General features: G+C 41.4%; 1 protein-coding gene across 2 annotated transcripts; it reads left to right on the forward strand.

Annotated features, from left to right (window-relative positions):
- Positions 1–576: 576 nt before the first annotated feature.
- LOC115164865 (pescadillo homolog) lies at positions 577–20,352 on the forward strand. 2 transcript variants are annotated; one of them, XM_029717741.1, is made up of 15 exons: positions 577–750; positions 1,266–1,345; positions 1,550–1,703; positions 1,798–1,907; positions 2,109–2,280; positions 2,913–3,002; positions 5,389–5,505; positions 7,455–7,532; positions 7,730–7,819; positions 12,461–12,591; positions 13,269–13,394; positions 14,792–14,976; positions 15,181–15,308; positions 15,466–15,654; positions 19,954–20,352. In XM_029717741.1, exons 1-15 carry the CDS (start codon positions 727–729, stop codon positions 20,035–20,037), a joined length of 1,758 nt encoding a protein of 585 aa, XP_029573601.1. In that variant the 5' UTR covers positions 577–726; the 3' UTR covers positions 20,038–20,352. The 2 variants fall into 2 exon arrangements, with proteins under 2 accessions (XP_029573601.1, XP_029573602.1); XM_029717742.1 differs by having other exon boundaries at positions 578–750; positions 15,469–15,654.
- Positions 20,353–20,451: the final 99 nt, after the last annotated feature.

The raw sequence follows: 20,451 nt of genomic DNA on the forward strand, positions 1-20,451 counted from the left end.
ATTTGGTGGATTGTTCATGGTAAGGAGAAAATATAGTGTTTGTTTTCTTTATTCAGACCAACACAGAAAACACACATTTTATTTATGCTGGTAGCAGACAGGAAATGTCTCTCAAATCAACAATTATCTCTGTTTGTCTGTCTGTCTCTCTCTGTCTGTGTGTAAAATCAAATCCAAGTTTATTTGTCATATACACATTTTTATTGCAAATCTAAAACTCAATGGGGCATATAATAATGTAGAATAGCAAAGCTAATCAATTAACAAAAATAAACACAAATAAAAAGAGCACATCAATCACAAAAAAATACAAGGCAAATAAAATTGATACAAAAGAACACAATAATTTCCCTTTATACAAACAATGCAAAACATTGCAAAATAATGTGTGTGTGCTTGAGTGCATCTGTGCGTGCGTGTGTGTTTGAATGAATTATGAATGAATCCTTCAGAAATTAAACTAGCTGCTCATTAATAGATATACGGTGTTTAAATATTGACTGGTTTACATGAAATAATAATAATTATATTCAGGCCTAAAAATGACCGCTTGACGTGTCGGGGTCCTGGGAGCTCATTCCGCGCATGTCAGAAGATATACTTGTCACACAACACGTGCAACAGCCACGGTGTTTTTTGTTGACGCTTGTGTTTACATGATTGTCTACATAAGGATACCTACAAATCTAAGTCATTTACAGAATAACACGAACAGATATTTTGTAAATGGGGGGTCTACAGAAAAAGAAGGTAAGGATGTCACTGTTTATTAGATTAATTATCCAACCATTTGGTTAGCTACGTACTGAAGTTAGCAAGCTCGCTCAGGCTGTTTCTCTGAGCACGGAATTATGAGTTTAGGCCGAAATGGTTTAGCTAGCTAGCTATTACTAGCTAGTCAGCTATAGCATATCGCTAGCTAGTGTTAGACACTTTTATGTAACGTTAGCTAGCTAACTTACTCACCTATTGTATTTCAATGTCCGTCTAGTCTTGGAGTCTTTTGCCTTTGATGCATGTTGTTTTCAACCCAGCTAGCTAGTTAACGTTAGCCAAGCTGTTACATATTCACCTGTCTAGTGCATTAAAAAAAAGCAGTAAAGAGAGTACTAAATTGTTTTGCAGAACATTGTCAGCATCAAGCTTTTTACTCTTAAGTCTAGTTACACGTTTTCTAATAATACCTTCTTCCAATACATCACACACATGTCTGTGACTGTCTAAATGTTTTGTGAGTAACTGTAAACCTATGTGTCTTGTTTCAGTATGAGAGGGGTTCTGCCACCAACTATATCACAAGGAACAAAGCCCGCAAGAAGCTGCAGCTGAGCTTGGCAGATTTCAGGTACTAAGTACTACTGACCCACCACAACCTGGGTCGTATTTATTAGTGTTGTTGTTGCTCCCTGTTTCAGTCTGTTTTCTTCCCTCTGGTGCCTATTGAATAAGGCCCTGTGTTCTGGCTGTGGATATAATAGCATGGTTGCCTCTGGTGTCAGTTTCTGCAATGCAAAATTCAGTCTGCATGTTCATCCACTGTTCCACACAGACGCCTGTGCATTCTGAAGGGCATCTACCCTCATGAACCGAAGCACAAGAAGAAGGTGAACAAAGGTTCCACAGCTCCCCGCACATTCTATCTGCTAAAAGACATCCGCTTCCTCCTGCACGAGCCCATCGTTAGGAAATTTAGAGAGTACAAGGTAATGTTTTAGACTGTTGTTTTCACCGAGAAACAGATGTTGTTACTTTTTACAGTTTACATTTTCAGTCAACCACTTGTTCCCCCTCTGGTAGGTGTTTGTGCGTAAACTGAGGAAGGCCTATGGAAAGGCAGAATGGACAGGGGTGGAGAGACTGCGAGATAACAAGCCTGGCTACAAACTGGACCACATCATCAAAGAGAGGTGAGGTCTCAATCCACTCCAGCGCCAACTGCAAACAGCAGATGGCAGTATTGAGCATATAAATTACCTGTAGAAAATAATAATCTAATAGGATCTCTGTGGGTTGTTCCCTGTTTATGGTTCATGTCAGTATAACATTTGTAAAGGATGTCCTTCATGTGTTTCTACCTGAGCGTTGTGTTGGCTCTATTTGTGTGCCAGGTACCCCACATTCATCGATGCCCTCCGTGACATCGACGACGCCCTCTCCATGTGCTTCCTGTTCTCTACCTTTGCCCGCACGGGAAAGTGCCACGTCCAGACCATCACGCTATGCCGACGTCTCACCGTGGAGTGGATGAACTACGTAGTCACATCCCGCTCTCTCCGGAAGGTAGGAAGGACGAGAGTACAGACATGTCCTCACTAACATAAAGAGTTGGTCCTCAATGAAATTCTCCATGTTGTGGATAGACAAAGTGCAGGCATGATTTATTAAGTAATGATACAGACTGTTACAGGTACAATAGCATCTGAAATTGAATTGTCAATTTAACTTTATATACACATACAGTACCAGTCAAAAGTTTGGACACACCTACTCATTCCAGGGTTTTTATTTATTTTTACTATTTTCTACATTGTAGAATAATAGTGAAGACATCAAAACTATGAAATAACCCATATGGAATCATGTAGTAACCAAAACAGTATTTGAGATTTTTCAATGTTGCCACAATTTCCCTTGATGACAGCTTTAACACTTTTTTTGGTGATTCCATGTGTTATTTCATAGTTTTGATGTCTTCCCTATTATTTTACAATGTAGAAAATGGTAAGCATAAAGAGAAACCTTTCAATGAGTTGGTGTGTCTAAACTTTTGCCCGGTACTGTATACTTAGCAGCAGATTTTTGTTGTGGTTACTAGTCCACATTGGATATGTCTGAATGAGATGCATGCTATTTGGCAAGAGAATAACTGGTAGTCCGCAGCACCCTTGACCTTGTTTTGCTTTCCCTGGCAGGTTTTCATCTCCATCAAGGGGATTTACTATCAGGCAGAGGTTCTTGGACAGCTTATAACCTGGCTCGTGCCCTACCAGTTTGCCCATGATGTAAGTGCTGAGTGACATCACAGCAGTTCAAAGAGCCATTTCAAATGAAATCAGTCACTGTTAAAGGCCTAATTTTTTTTATTTCACTTTTTTTTTTATCAGGGAGTCATACGGAGACCAATGTCTCTTTCGTAGATGAGGCCTGACTTACAGAAAATACACACGTCAATATAAATACAAAATGCAAGCAGAAACATGGTCCTACAACACACATTCATAAGGCCCTCAATCAGCTTTCTGAATTGCCCTAGAGGCATCAGAACATCACATTTTGAAGATTGTTCCACAAATAAGTTGCAAGAACTAAAAGCTGATTTACCGAACTCCGTAGAGACCAAAAGAATTTCCAGAGTTAACCATCCCTGAGAACGGGTGTGGTAACTCATACGTCTACAGTTTAGTAATGATGTTAGGTACAGTGGGATATTTTTGTAAAGGGGCTTTATAAATGAAAACATGGCAATGAATCAACTTGCATGACATCAGATGGCCAACCAACTTTCTGGTAGAGAATGCAGTGATGAGTACTAAAATTATCACCATAATTAAGCTCAGTGTGCTATGATAAACTGCATCTAACGGCTTTAATGAAGTGGCAGTTGCATTCATATAGATGTTGCCATAGTCTAGGACCGATAGGAACGTGACTGAATCTGTTTTCTACTGTTTAGAGGCAAGATCTATTTCTATAGAAGCCCATTTTTATTCTCCGCTTATCAAACTCATCAAATGCTTTTTGAAAGACAGCTTTTCATCTATCCAGATGCCCAGATATCTGTAAGCAGGGACACGATCAATATGGACACCATCCAAAGTGCATATTTTTTAAATCACCGGTTTATTTTGATGTGCTCTAGAGAACAACATGTACTTAGTTTTACCTGCATTCAATACTTATTTCAGGTCAAAGTTTTTCTGTAATACAATGAAGGCAGACTGCAGATCAGAGAGCCTGGTCAACTGTGGTGGCAATAGCATACACAACAGTATCTTCGGCATACAAGTGCTGGTTCGTTTTTTACAGAAGTCGATATTGTTAAGGTAAAAAGTACAGGATCCAGAATCGACCCAATGCAGCTGTTTTTATATCAAATAATTTCTGGGTAACAATTTAAGTACTTTACTGTTATAGATTTCTTTTTAATTGGGCAAAATATGTTTTTAGCAAAATACTATTTCACAAGCAAGAATTTTGTTAGGACTGTGAGGGCAAAACTAGCTGTTATTGGCAGAGCGGTATAGAACGCTTTTTGTTATTGGTTCATTAACCAATTTACAGCATTGTGATGTCACCATGAAAGCCAAAACCACAGATGAAACATTAAGCCAGATGTTTCACTGGATGTATAAATCTGAAGCATCCGGTTGGCATTTCCACTCACCACCAAATATGGTGATGAGAGGAAGCCCAGTGGGAGAAGACGGAGCCAGGTGGATGTTGGCCAACATTCTGGGAATTTTCTCATCGATGAAACATTTGATTTCAATACAGTTTTCTGTTCCAAAAACTAGAATCTGTTACAGCGTGGACTTAGTTTTCTAGACTACCTTTTGCCAAAGTTTCAAGACATTTTGTTTGAGTGCAAGGGCAAATTTTGTTGTTGCACATGCGCACTTCATAGAGTTGGCGTTCCCTAACATAAATATGCTAGAACGGTTGTATCTGATTTTAAGTACCATTGGCATTATACTTTGATTCCAACCTCTCTTTCAAAAAGCTGGTGAAGAAAGTAACTCAAATTCAACCTAGATCATTTCTGATCCATACGAAATAGGTTGACTACAAAGGTAGCAGAACTGTACAGTAATGCTATGATACTTCCTCTCTTAACATCCTGCTTGACTAGCTGGGCCCAAGCTTACTGTACAACAGTAAAACCCATTCGGTGTGTGTGTGTACAATAGGCTCTCAAAGTGCTTGATAGAATAGACATCACTGTTACATCCTCAGAAAGCATGAGCTCCTGAGTTGGGGAAGTATTGTGCAATACACCGACGTTTGCAGATCAGCTGTACCAACTTCAGACGAGTCCCAAGTCGCTTCTGGGAGAACACCACAAAACGGAGAACACCATTGTGTTCGTGAGAGTCCTCTTCCATAGAGGAGTCAAAATAGTTAATAGGCCAAACAGTTTGAACGTTACATGCGATTTTGTGATAAAAAATATTTCCAGCTTAAACTGAGATTTTTATGGGGGTTTTTGTTATTATTATGCTAATTATATTTCCACGGGGCGCAGACATCGACCTTAGGGGGTTAAATACTTTACGTTGATGCTGTTAATTGTGTTTAAATTAGAGTAGCTTGACATGCGGTTGATGGGGCATTGACTCTACAATACAAGCTTTCAGACTAATAATAATCTGTCTGTCCTTTGTCCCCCAGCACCCAACAGATGTGGACTATAGAGTAATGGCTACCTTCACAGAGATGTACACCACCCTCTTTGGCTTCATCAACTTCCGCCTCTACCAGACACTTAACCTGGTCTACCCACCCAAGGTAACCCAACACCTGGCCTAAACCTGGGTTGTGTTCATTAGGCACCAAGGGAAGAAAACAGACTGAAACAAGGAGTGGCTACCTTAACCTGTCCAATGACAAATGCTTGTTTTTGTTATCCTGTTGCAAAACGTTTTGCTACAGTGTGCACTAATAAATACAATCCCGGAGAACCACTTCAGCCATCGCACATCATAAGCAGTGCTTTTTTTATCACCATGTTCCTTCTGTTGATGAACGTACAGTTGAAGTCGGAAGTTTACAAACACTTAGGTTGGAGTCATTAAAACTAGTTTTTCAACCACTTCACAAATTTCTTGTTAACAAACTATAGTTTTGGCAAGTTGGTTAGGACATCTACTTTGCATGACGCAAGTACATTTTCCAACAATTGTTTACAGACCTAGAATTCACTGTCACAATTCCAGTGGGTCAGAAGTTTACATGCACTAAGTTGACTGTGCCTTTAAACAGCTTGGAAAATTCCAGATAATGATGTCATGGCTTTAGAAGCTTCTGATAGCCTAATTGACATCATTTGAGTCAATTGGAGGTATACCTGTGGATGTATTTCAAGGCCTAGCTTCAAACTCAGTGCCACTTTGCTTGACATCATGTGAAAATCAAAAGAAATCAGCCAAGACCTTAGGATAAATAATTGTAGACCACCACAAGTCTGGATCATCCTTGGGAGCAATTTCCAACCGCCTGAAGGTACCACGTTCATCTGTACAAACAATAGTACGCAAGTGTAAACACCATGGGACCACGCAGCTGTCATAACGCTCAGGAAGGAGACGCGTTCTGTCTCCTAGAGTTGAACGTACTTTGGTGCGAAAAGTGCAAATCAATCCCAGAATAACAGCAAAGGACCTTGTGAAGATGCTGGAGGAAACGGGTACAAAAGTATCTATATCCACAGTAAAACGAGTCCTATATCGACATAACCTGAAAGGCCGCTCAGCAAGGAAGAAGCTACTGCTCCAAAATCGGCATTAAAAAGCCAGACTACAGTTTGCAACTGCACATAGGGACAATGATCATACTTTTTGGAGAAATGTCCTCTGGTCTGATGAAACAAAAATAGAACTCTTTGGCCATAATGACTATCGTTATGTTTGGAGGAAAAAGGGGGATGCTTGCAAGCCGAAGAACACCATCCCAACCGTAAAGCACGGGGGTGGCAGCATCATGTTGTGGGGTTGCTTTGCTGCAGGAGGGACTGGTGCACTTCACAAAATAGATGGCATGATGAGTAAGGGAAATTAAATGTGTGTATATATAGACGCAAAATCTCAAGACATCAGTCAGGAAGTTAAAGCTTGGTCGCAAATGGGTCTTCCAAATGGACAATGACCCCAAGCATACTTCCAAAGTTGTGGCAAAATGGCTTAAGGACAACGAAGGCAAGGTATTGGAGTGGCCATCACAAAGCGCTGACCTCAATCCTATAGAACATTTGTGGGCAGAACAGAAAAAGCGTGTGCGAGCAAGGAGGCCTACAAACTTGACTCAGTTACACCAGCTCTGTCAGGAGGAATGGGACAAAATTCACTCAACTTATTGTGGGAAGCTTGTAGAAGGATGCCCGAAACGTTTGACCCAAGTTAAACAATTTAAAGGCAATGCTAGCAAATACTAATGGAGTGTATGTAGACTTCTGACCCACAGGGAATGTGATGAAAGACAAAAGCTTAAATAAATTATTATTCTCTACTATTATTCTGACATTTCACATTCTTAAAATAAAGTGTTGATCCTAACTGACCTAAGACAGGCATTTTTACTAGGATTAAATATCAGGAATTGTGACAACCTGAGTTTAAATGTATTTGGCTAAGGTGTATGTAAACGTCTGACTTCAACTGTATATAGTCTAGTAATACACAATTAGCAGGCCAATGATCTCTGTATGTCTGAGCTGTTGCTAACTACAACCCTCCCTTCAGCTGGACAGCAAAGCTGAGTTGGAGCTGAAGGCAGAACACGAGGAGGACTACGCCATGGACTCTGAGAGCTACTTGGAGGTGGGCCTTTCATCACTTGTGTATTGATACAAATAAATGGGTAGAAGTTATATTTGCTTGATGAGGGACAGCCAGCCCTCTCTTCATTGTTGTGGGCTACCTGCCCTACCTTGATGGTACTCTGTCAGTAGAGATGTGTAGTTTTGAAGTGGTGTGTGTGTAGAAAACTGAACCGGTGGGTTTCATGCTCTCTACAGAAACTGTCTGCCCTGAGTGCCAGCCTGGCGCGGGTGGTTGCCACCGCGGAGGAGGAGGAGAACCAGCTGGACCAGTTCCCTGCTGACGGGGTAAGGTGACACACTGAGTAAACTGGCTACCAGGTGGTCCAGGGGTGTGTTGGAACCAATGTCTCCCACAGTCACATTTCATTGTTTCCATTTAGAAATCACTTTCTTTCCCAAATCTTCAGGATGTGGGTGGAGGAACTATTTGTAGCCTCCACTCATCTTAAATGGATAGTTATGATACAAAAGTCATCCTCTATTTGATGTTGATGTCCTTATAAATTAATGTTCGGTCTACAGAGAAGGGCTCATTCCTCCCAATATATTGTGTACTAGGCATTTAAATGATTGCTGAAGAGCTAAATGAAAAAGAAAGGAATATCTCCACCAAGGATTCACCTTATTATGGTGCATTTTCTTTGAAGCAATTTCTTTGGAGCCAAACAAGGCCCTGGGTGCTTTTCAGTTTCATTTACATAACAATGGCTACCTGTGAACCAGGGTTTCCGTTCGAAATGTGTCGCCAGACATTTGACCGGCAACATTTTTAATTTACCGGACATTTGAGAAGTCTGCCAGACCCATGTGCATTGGGTGAGTAACCTGATTAGGGTGTCCACCCACGGTGCTCAGAATGACAGTCTCATTTACATTATGGTAATTCATATTAACAGAGCATACAAGTTGAGGATGTAACGATGTGTGTGTGTGTGTGGTCCTTCTTACCAACTTCTGATGTGCACTGTGAAAACGTTAAAATAACTGTCCACATTTAATTTTCCTTAGCCAACAAGATGAAGATCGAGTTGTGGACTCGAGTCACATGACTTGGACTCAAGTCTGATTTGAGTCACAACTTTGACTTGAGAATCGACTTGATATGTCTGATGACTTGAAATGATCTGGCCAGGGTTTAATCTTTTGTCACTCGTTTTGTGGGTCTTCATGGATTACGCTACCCTCAGCAAGAGACAGCTGCAGCATCGCCTTTGCAAAATAACAGATTGGCTAGTGAAACACACACTTGGTACTCTGGACCAGCAAACTGTCAATCAACACAGGTCGGGTGTGCTAGCGAACAGATTGATTTGCTGTATAGCTATAGGATCGGGTGCACCGCAAACGTCAAATTGTAGGGAGAGAGGCTTACCATGGTGTGTGTGTGTGTGGGGCTCCAAATAATGTTGATCACCAACCTTAACTGTTACTTTGCTAGCTCACAAGCATTGGGGCAACAATTACTAGCATAGGCCTACTGGTCTTTTGGTATGTAACAATTGCTTGACATTGATAACTTACTAATGAAGCTTGCATTTGGAATTTGTTGTTAAAATTAATTATTACTGTGGCGAAGACCCACCATAACCGCTGCTCATCACCTACATTCTCCAATGTGGAAATTGCATTGTAGAACCAGTTTTGTAATTGCCAATTGGATAATTGTATGGTCCTGGGGGCCAAGTGCTTGTATTATGTAGGTCTACCTGTTTGAGCTCCTGTTAGACAGATTTGGTTTCTCAAGATGAGGGTGTACAGTAGGGCTGGCGATATATCAATAATTATCGAGGTAATTACTTCCCTCAATAACGATGTAAAAATATTTAGATTCATTTCCGATAATGTCGATGTAGAATAATTAGGTACAGCAGTCCATTTCACCTCTGACGCAGCAGGACATGCGGAGAAGTGACAATATGCACGTGGAGAGGTATAAGCCCACTAAAAAACACTTGGCACCTTGAGTGATGGAGGAGCCACTATTAACCTCAAAATGAGTGATGTAGGCCGAAACAGTGGCAGTGATAGCCATGGAGAAGGAGCCGCTTCCAACTAAGAAATTATTGATAAAAAGTGTTCACTACAAAATAAATGAAATAATTGGTTTGGCTTTTTGAAGTCGGACAAAGAGCAGAGCAATGTTCGGTGCAAATTGTGCCGTAGACAGGTGGCTATCAAATCTGGTAATACAACAACGTTTTCTCCATCTGAAGCGAAATCACTCTTTGGAACATGCAGGAAGTTTGAGTTTGCGCCACAGTATTGCTAAACGCCGATCTAGGCATGTTCGCCCGAAGCAGTTAACACTGACAGCGTTTATGCCCTACGAGCAAACATCGAAAAGACACAAAGACAATCACAAATGCTATTATGCATTGCTAAGGACATGCTACCAATTAGTACAGTCGAAAAGGAAGGTTTCAAGAGGCTTATCAACTATTAACCCCAGGTACGTGCTCCCTGGCCGCAAACATTTCTCTCACACCGCACTGCCTTAACATTACGCTGAGTGTAGGGAAAAAGTTGAGGAACCGCTCAAGACAGATTTGACGTATTTTGCTACTACTACCGATCTGTGGTCTAGTCGCACGTCAGAGCTTTATATTAGCCTCACTATTCACTATATTGATAGAGTGGAATCTTGTAAATAAATGCCTTCAAACATAATACTTTCCCGACAATCACACGGGTGAAGCTATAGCAAAGGGGCTCATTGACGCTCTCACCTCCTGGGGACTCAGTCAAGACCGACAAGTTTGCATTGCAATGGATAGTGGTGCGAACGTGGTGAAGGCCACTCAAATCAACAAATGGACCCGACTGCAATGTTTTGGACATCGTCTGCACTTGGCCAATAGTAAGTAACCTTGTCAGTTGTGTATATTGAAGTGATTGGTTAGAGGAAACTAAATGTGATTTTTATTTTATTTAAAAAAAAAAAATTCATCAACTGATTCAGTTAAATATTACATTTGTGCATAACTAAAGGGATTATTGTGATTTTAACATTTTATTAAAATCTCTTGATTTCTCTTAGAGAGTGGGTAGAGACAAACAGGTGGATTGAGCAATTTGAGTGTGCAAGAAAGTGGTAGGTGCCTTTTCCTATTTGCGGAAAAAGGAGAAACCTGGCAGTTGCTCAAAAAGAACACAACCTACCCCAGCACAAGTTGGTGACAGAGTCGCCTACCAGGTGGGATCACGTCAAAACATGGTGCACAGACTACTGGAGCAGGAGAAAGACATTTCACAGGTCTTGTCCAGAGACAAGAAGACCCGGCACTTAGCTCCCACCTATATAAATGTTCTTGAGTCCATCAACCAGGCATTGACCCAACTCCTAGAATTCAGATGCTCTGGTGAGTCTTATGTCAGCGTGTCTTACCTGAAGTCAGTACTACACCTGTTCAATAGAGGTCATGAAACCTAATGATGGTGAAACAGCTCACCCAAACCATCAAAAAGATAGTCATGGACTATCTGAATGAGAAATATGATGACCTAGCCACAGATGACTTCCTGGACATAACCTCGTTGGTCGACCCTCCGTTTAAAACACATTACATCAAAGAGAAGGTGGGCCACATAAAAGCAAGAGCTGTCTCAGAGATGGTCAATGAGGTACATGAAACCCAAGCCCAGCACAGGGAGACATTGCTACTGCTTCACCACAGCTGAAAAGAGAAAGTTACTGGGCAGTTTTTTTTCAAAAAGCCATGCTCTATCACCAGGTCTTAATGAAATCCATCTCATCGAAAAGGAACTCAGTTGCTACCTTCAGTCTCCTGATGCTGACAGTGAAACCAATCCACTGGACTGGCGGAAGATCCAACCCCCAAAAACCTTCCCGACAGTCAGCCATCTGGCAAGCGCTACCTGCGCTACCTTTTTAGCACAGGTGGCATCATAGTGACCTGCCATAGGGCCCAACATAAACTGTGATGTGCCATTAGGCTAACAGTTCTAATGCATATTGACTTACACTATTTATTTATTTTTACTGCTTGTTCAGGACTTGTAAGGGTTTACAGCTTTCAAAAAAAGAGTTAAAATGTTATTTGAGTTCTTCTGACAATAAATAAAAAACATTAAAGCCTTTGGCTTGTTCAGGCATTTGAGTCTAAAGCAGATATGCACCTGTTAAACATTATTTGATTAAAATTGTGATAATTATTTTTTAATTCGATAGTGATAATTATCACAATATTTGCCATTTCGCCCAGCCCTAGTGTACAGCCTTGCCTGCTATCGGTGTCCGTTCAGATAGGACAGGTTAAACCTGATAGAGGCTATTTATTTTGGGCTATTGTTCGTGTATATTTTGTATGATATGGTGCTTGCACCATTTGGATCATCAACCTGCTTTGCCTTTAGCTGATTTCAAATCAAAATAAAATATGTTGTAGACCACACAATGAAAAGAGCTGCCTGGGCCTCCTGAGTGGCACAGCGGTCTAAGGCACTGCATCACAGTGCTTGAGGTGTCACTACAGCCCCAGGTTCGATCCCAGGCTGTGTCACAGCGGGCCGTGACCGGGAGATCCATGAGGTGGAGCACAATTGGCCAAGCGTCGTCCAGGTTAAGGGAGGGTTTGGCCGGCTGACATTTTCTTGTCCCATTTTTAAGCTCTAACGACTCCTTTTGGCGGGCCGGGTGCCCTCAAGCTGATTTCGGTCACCATCCAAAACAGTTCGGAGCAGTTTGTATATATTCTTCCACAAGGGTTTTTTCGGGTGTTTGTGCACACAGTTTTCCTCGAGGCAAACTGAAGCACACAGAAGGCTTAAGACTGGGGAGCACACCTATGTTTTCAAGGGATGAGGTTTTTGTAAGCAACATGAAGAAACCAATCCCATCCCACCAACTGCCTGTGTGCCCTCTAAAAGCTTTCCCCATCTCCTTTCACCCCCCAATTGTCTCTTCAGGAGGACCTAGAGAACATGCAGGCCAGAGAGAAGGAGGAGAAAGAGCAGGAGGCCCAGAATAGGCTTTTCGAGGGGCTCAAGTTCTTCCTGAACAGGGAAGTTCCCAGAGAGTCACTGGCTTTTATCCTGAGGTGAGAACTAGCCCACCACCACACACACCCAATGATGTCTATAAATCCTGGATTGGTGTGCTATGTATTGACCATCGAGAGGCTTTGAAGCCACCGGTAGGCCATATTGGCACACCCCAGTAGGAGCAGTCCTCCAAAGAAATGAGTGGAATTCTACAGTACTTACATTATTTTTTGTTGTTGTTGTAGAGGGACAGTAACATTGTTAATATCAAAAAAGTATACTTTAAGGAAAAAGTTATATATTTTAATGTTTAGCTCACACACTATAATGTATAAGTATGCATTAAGATGTCTAATAGAATAAATGTTGCAAAAACGAATGTAGACATTAATAAATGCATTTCTATAGCTTAAAATAAATAGTTTACAATGATGGGGGGAAAAAATTTTTTTTTACAATGATGGGGGAGTGCCAAGATGAACGCACAGTGGCTTCAACACAGTGCGCCCTATCAGTCATCTAGTGTGTATCTATAAATCATTGCACACACCTCAGCCAGTCTGGGCTGCTCAATAATGTTATGGCACCTTGTCAAGTAAAAGCAGGCCAAACGCAAGCTGAAGGTTTTAGGAACTGGTTCCATGCTACACCGCACCTCAAAGAAGAGCTTTAATGCAGAGTGAAGTGATCCATTGTTTACTTTTATTGATCTCCATCTCTCTCTGTCTGACAGGTGTTTCGGTGCCGAGGTGTCATGGGACAAGTCCCTCTGCATCGGTGGTACTTACGACGTGACTGATGAGACCATTACCCATCAGATTGTGGACAGGCCCGACATAGACAAGCAGTACATCAACAGGTGAACAGGCCTGATGGATCTACCACTATTTGCAGTCGTTACAGCCGTTGCAAATGTCTTGCAATTCCTAAAAAATCTTGGAATGATCTTTAGGAGAAATAAAACTGGATACAACCCAGATCCAGCACCAGAACTAATCAGTTGGACGGGCATTTTGTTATGTGTGCACGCGCTTGTGCGTTTATTTTTTTTTTTCTTTCATGGATGTAATAGTGAAGACCATAGGCAGCTTGTGAGTTTCAAGTTTGGGGGAGTTTACAATTTATGCTACTATTTCTACCGATCTGCGTACCAGTTGATACATTTTCTTATGCGTATTTCGTGGAACAGTTTCATTTCTGAAAATAATCTGCCACGTGGTTAATCATAAAAATCTGAAGTAAAATGATAAACATCTAAAAGTTAAGATTCAACTATGGCGAGAGCACTAAACTCTGCCGTATGGACATTGATACACTGTGATCCAGAAATGAGAGTGTAGAACTCGGATGCAGCAGTAGGCCTATCTTCCATCGTCAACTAGGTAAAATACATAGGCCTAAAGCCGACAAATTTAAACGGTAGAATATCTTGATTTCGCTCGCTCGGATGCTTTAACTGAGATTGATGCGTCTTTGTCGGCTCGTATCTCGGCCAATATTTTATTTGGACGGGCAAGGAGGTGCGGTAGGACGGCCCCCTAAGGCCTGCACATAACGCCAGCTCTAATACAACCCAACCCCTCTCTTTCAAATCACCAAATGTATTTTCAGCCAAGCTATTTTCCAAGGCTACTTACAGACTCAAGGGACCAGAGGCTTTCTGTTTGCATTCTCATTCTCCTTCAGCCCCCCCACAGAGATGGGTTCAGCTCATCCCCACAATGCCCCCTTTTGAGAGGGCTCTTCCTGCTCTGGTCACTCAAAGACCCCTGTTATCGAGGGTGTGGGCGGAGGGGGGGGGTCAGAGTCACGCGTGACAGACCATGTCCTCTTCCTTTATGTCGCTTCATAGAGCTTAGCTGTACACAGGGTACATAATGCCTCTATTATGGACCTGCTAATTCCTGCCCACATTCATTCATTTGGCTATTGTGATTACATTCGACTGTAGTGATGTACATACAACACATCCACAACTTGCTAATGTGTAAATGGTCTCAAATCTTTATGGAACTTTGAAATGTTACATTCAAAAGTGGGTTGACTCGACTGACTGGGCATAAATATCCTAATGGATGCAACCTGGTATAGTCCCAAAGGTGCAAACCCCACCCATTTGGTACTCCAGAAAAGTATCTGAAAGAAGACGACTATTATTTGAACCAAGTTTGATATGTGTCTCTGTAGAAACCTTGTCCGTAAAGGAGACCGGCTGGTGTGTATCTAACAGTGTCTGGTGGTCGTGTTCTGTTCCAGGTACTACATCCAGCCCCAGTGGGTGTTTGACTCGGTCAATGCCAAGATGCGCCTGCCCGTGGAGGACTACTTCCTGGGGGTGATGCTGCCGCCCCACTTGTCACCCTTTGTGGAGGAGAAGGACGGTGACTATGTGCCCCCGGAGAAGCTGAAGCTCATGGCCCTGCAGCGTGGCGAGAAGCACGGTAAGAGCTGAGCTTCTCCATGGCTTCACATGTTTCTGTTGGGCCTGCATGATGAATGTTCACATGTTTCTGTTGGGCCTGCATGATGAATGTTCACGTTTCTGTTGGGCCTGCATGATGAATGTTCACATGTTTCTGTTGGGCCTGCATGATGAATGTTGTGTATAACTCAAATATTCAACCATCTATTTTTTTGTTACTCAGTACAAGAGGAGGAGGAAGATGAAGAAGAAGAAGAAGATGATGAAGAGGACAACGATGAGGTGGACGATGAAGATTTGACTGAGGAGAAGAATCTGAAAAAGCTGGAGGATCAGCGATCCCAGGGCAAGGTGAGAGAATCCTAGCAGTATCTACACGATTGACCATCTGAATGGCCTGTTTCATCCAACATAAAAGAACATCGTTATCATTAGGCATAGTGCACTATAGGGAATAGGGTGCCATTTTGGGGACACTTTAAGATGTATCTCTCCTTTCCTGTCCCAGCAGACTTTGGCGGTGAAGGTGACCCCCGGCAAAGTGAAACCCTGGGAAACTGGTTCCGTGGGGAACAAGGTTCGACTGGAGCAGGAAGAGAAGGCAGAGGAGAAGCGTCTGGCAATCATGATGATGAAGAAAAAGGAGAAGTACTTGTACGACAAAATCATGTTTGGCAAGAAGAGAACGACCCGAGAGGTGAGTCCCCTCCACTCCACACCTGCCTAACTGACATTGCAACTCACAAGCCTCACTCGCTGCGTTCCATCTCCAGTCTGTACGTGGGTGTAGATGAATAGATAGACACGACATGTAACTGTGTCGGACCCATCAGTACTGTCGCCTTGGGAACAGCCAGTCTCACAGCCATGTTAATATACATGGAGGTATCAGTGGAGGCTGCTGAGGGGAGGACGGTTCATAATAATGTCTGGAATGGAGTCAATGGAACGGTATCGAACACATCAAACGTGGTTTCCATATGGTTGATGCCATTCCATGGACTACATTCCAACCATTATGAGCCAGCCTCAACTGGGAGGTAGAGAATCAGACCCCATTGGGCATTTTGGGAAAACTGGCAGTGTACTTTCCAGCAGGCTGCTCTCTGTGCCTAGTACCCACTAGAGGTCAACTGATTAATCGGCACGGCCGATTTTCAAGTTTTCATAACAATCGGTACTGTGCATTTTTGGATGCCTATTACATTGCATTCCACGAGGAAACTGCATGGCAGGCTGACCACCTGTTACATGAGTGCAGCAAGGAGCCAAGATAAATTGCTAGCTAGCATTAAACTTATCTTATAAAAAACAATCAATCTTCACATAATCACTAGTTAACTACACATGGTTGATGATATTACTAGGTTAACTAGCTTGTCCTGTGTTGCATATAATCAATGCGGTGCCTATTAATTTATCATCGAATCACAGCCTACTTCGCCAAACGTGGGATGATTTAACAAAAGCGCATTTGTGAAAAAAGCACAATCGTTGCACGAGTATACCTAACCATAAACATCAATGCCTTTCTTAAAATCAATACACAGAAGTATATTTTTTTTAAACATGCATATTTAGTTCAAATAAATTAATGTTAGCAGGCAATATTAACTAGGGAAATTGTGTCACTTCTCTTGTGTTCATTGCATGCAGAATCAGGGTACATGCAACAGTTTGGGCTGCCTGGCTCGTTGCAAACAAATTTTCCAGAATTGTACATAATTATGACATAACATTGAAGGTTGTGGAATGTAACAGCAATATTTAGACTTAGGGATGCCACCCGTTTAGATAAAATACGGAAAGGTTCCGTATTTCACTGAAAGAATAAACGTTTTGTTTTTGAAATGATAGTTTCCATATTTGACCATACGAACTGTTGGTAATTCATATTTCTGTGCTTATTATAAATAAGTCTATGATTTGATAGTGCAGTCTAACTGAACGGTGGTAGGCGGCAGCAGGCTGGTAAGCGTTCATTCAAACTTTACTGCGTTTGCCAGCAGCTCTTGGCAATGCTTGCTTCACAATGCTGTTTATGACTTCAAGCCTATCAAGTCCTGAGATTAGGCTGGCAATACTAAAGTGCCTATTAGAACATCCAATAGTCAAAGGTATATGAAATACAAATGGTATAGAGAGAAATAGTCGACGCGTCATAATTCCTATAATAACTACAACCTAAAACTTCTTAACTGGGAATATTGAACCACCAGCTTTCATATGTTCTCATGTTCTGAGCAGGGAACTTAAACGTTAGCTTTTTTACATGGCACATATTGTGCTTTTACTTCTCCAACACTGTGTTTTTGCATTATTTAAACGAAATTGAGCATGTTTCATTATTTGAGACTAAATAGATTTTATTTATGTATTATATTAAGTTAAAATAAGTCTTCATTGTTCATTCAGTATTGTTGTAATTGTCATTTTATTTATATAGAAAATATATCAGCTTTTTTTGGTCCTCCAATAATCGGCATTGAAAAAGCATAATCGGCCGACCTCTAGTATTTACCCATTGAGCTGTAGGAATGTATAACAGGGTTTGAATAGCCGTGCCCTGGAAAGCTTGCACACTACGATAGCTCCTTCTAATAGAATTTATCAAAAAAAAAAAAAAAAAATTACCAAATCCTTCTTTTTCTTTTCTTTTATGTAGAGTACCAGTCAAAAGTTTGGACACCTACTCATTCAAGGATTTTTCTTTATTTGGACTATTTCCTACATTGTAGAATAATAGTGAATACATCAAAACTATGAAATAACACTTGGAATCATGTAGTAGACAATGTTACACAAATCAAAATATATTTTATTTGAAATTCTTCAAAGTGGCTACCCTTTGCCTTGATGACAGCTTTGCACACTCTTGGCATTCTTTCAACCAGCTTCACCTGGAATGCTTTTCCAATGGTCTTGAAGGAGTTCCGACATGTGCTGAGCACTTGTTAGCTGCTTTTCCTTCACTCTGCAGTCCAACTCATCCCAAATCATCTCGATTTGGTTAAGGTCGGGTAATTGTGGAGGCCAGGTCATCTGATCCAGCACTCCATCACTCTCCATCTTGGTCAAATTGCCCTTATACAGCCTGGAGGTGTGTTGGGTCATTGTCCTGTTGAAAAACAAATGATAGTCCCACTAAGCCCAAACCAGATGGTATGGCGTATCGCTGCAGAATGCTGTGGTAGTCATGCTAGTTTAGCGATTTCACCTTGTTTTGAGAAACTTACCCCACCCACAATAGACTTCCTAGTTGCTTGTTCTGCAGTTTGGGGGCTACAGGGGAAAAAACTGTCCTTTTTAGAAATGGCAACACTCTCAGTACAGTGATGCAGGTCTTTTGATATTGGACACAGGAAATTGTGTAATTACAAACTTTATCCGCAACATTATATTCCATTTGTGCAACTCAAGCGGTTTCTCCTACCAGCTGTGCTGCTTCTGTGTAGCCTGCACAGCTAACCGATCGAGTTGCATATTTATCAAGCAAAAGAGCCCAAACTCCAAGTGACGATTGAGATGTTTACTCAACGAAGATGTAACAGCTGAATACACACATTCAATACAGTGCAGTGTCCACTTATACCCTTAGCTCTCACCATTCCACAAAGATGTACTTTTCTATCACCCAGGATTTCTCTGCGCTCCTCTGTTCATATCACAGGCCTTATCAGCAAGGAGAGGCCTTGTGTTATTGGGAGTACATGTCCCTACAGTCCATAAGTCTTCTCATACACACAGTTTAACCTCTCAGACGGCCATGCAGAAGAAATATCAGCCCGTGCAGAGAAGCACAAGATTGAACTTAACTCAACTTTCTAGAATTTTCTAGAAAGGATAGCTAACACTATCAAAGTTTCGCTCTACTGTGGGAATTGTGCTAGAATCAATGCAATATTAGCCACTTTCAATGTAACCTACCGAAACAAAATGAACTATGCAAGACTTAGTATGCAAAACTAACTGCTAGAGATTTTCTTGTAGGCAGAGCGTATTGGAGTAGGATTCTATTGCATTGACAGGCATGACTCCGACCCGAAACTCTACACAAACCGGTGCGCCATAATCAATCAGAACTGCAGTAGGACCATATGCAAATAGTCATTGTCATATATGGATCTGTGCCATTTACTTTAAACTGGACTGTGTTTATAGCATGAGCTGTCGTGAGTAGATGCACTTGTTTTGAGATCAAAGCAAGAGCTGCATGTAGCCACGTGTGCACGATTGTTCAGAGAGAGAGAAGAGCACAAAACGTGTGCATTTCTAGCCGTCTTTGAAAGGTAAGTCAAATGAATTGCTTTTTTTTTCTCACAGGGGGGCAGTGTTGTATTTTGAGACCGGCTTGAATACTCTTAGGCAGAGGTTGGCTTAATTTGTCTGATTCTCAGTAATAATGGTATGGGAATAATTATGGGTTTTATTTTGTAAAGTGGTTTGTTGCATCAAACAACACAACAGCATTTTCAGTCACCTTGTCTGAAGAACAACTGGATTAACAGGTTAATGTCAAGCCCTGCATGTTTTTTTCCAAAAGTCTCATGGAATGTAGGCCTACATTGAACACCACACATTGGCTGCCACTGTAGGCTGCATGATAGAACAGCTATTTTGTCCATTGTTTCAACTTTATGATCAAATAGCCACAGTAGCCTACTTGACCGCTTAACTGTAACTTAAAGCGGACACTGCCTCTGTTCAGAGTAAACGTGCGCCGGAAGATTTCACAATGTTCAAGTTTGCGCTCAGCAGACCTGAAATTTGCTTAGTGCCCCAAAAATAATTGATGGAACATTTCCCAACAGTACTTTTAATCTCTTAAAATATAGAAACAATCTATTCATACTAAAAATATATAATGCTATAAAACTCTAAAAGTAATATAAAACAGTAATTTACAATCTATCAAATCCCTTAAAGAGCATGTGAACACCCATGAATTCTTAAGTCACTCCACTGTTCATTAACTCAATCTGATTTCCCCTCACAGGCAAACAAACTGGCTGCCAAGAGAAAGGCTCACGAAGACACCAGCAAGGCAGAGAAGAAGCAGAAAAAGGCCAAGAAACAGTAGCCACCTAACAGTGGATATTCATCAAGGACTGGTTTTGATTTGTATGGTTGTCAATCATACAAGGTTGAAATCTCATGAAACTCATGGGTTTTTTATGGGGGAAAAAGTATGAGTTGGTCCCGTGGAGATTGAGGTCAATGTTAGTATCATTTGTCAAGCATGTTGGCAGGCAGAAATACTGGAGGAGGCACATTGTTGCAAAATATTATCCACCCTGCCTCGTCAACCGTTGAGGTGAATGTCTGCTTTGTTGTTATTTGTGTGAACTCTGATTATTCTGGTCAGTACTCTGTAAAATAAACATTTTTCCACTGATTCACCCTATTTTAATCTATTACATGGGGTTCTGTCTACTCCATTTACTGTTAATGACTCTAATAACATAAACAACAAGCCCTGCTGTCATCAGAGAAA

Source organism: Salmo trutta, chromosome 27 (genome assembly GCF_901001165.1).
Source record: "Salmo trutta chromosome 27, fSalTru1.1, whole genome shotgun sequence".
Taxonomy (NCBI): Eukaryota; Metazoa; Chordata; class Actinopteri; order Salmoniformes; family Salmonidae; genus Salmo; species Salmo trutta.

Bases quoted from the DNA above. Each gene is read 5' to 3' on its own strand.
- LOC115164865 (XM_029717741.1), top strand. From the start codon at position 727: ATGGGGGGTCTACAGAAAAAGAAG. The intron at 751-1,265 runs GTAAGGATGTCA...GTCTTGTTTCAG, and splicing joins GGGGTCTACAGAAAAAGAAG to TATGAGAGGGGTTCTGCCAC. The intron at 1,908-2,108 runs GTGAGGTCTCAA...TTTGTGTGCCAG, and splicing joins GACCACATCATCAAAGAGAG to GTACCCCACATTCATCGATG.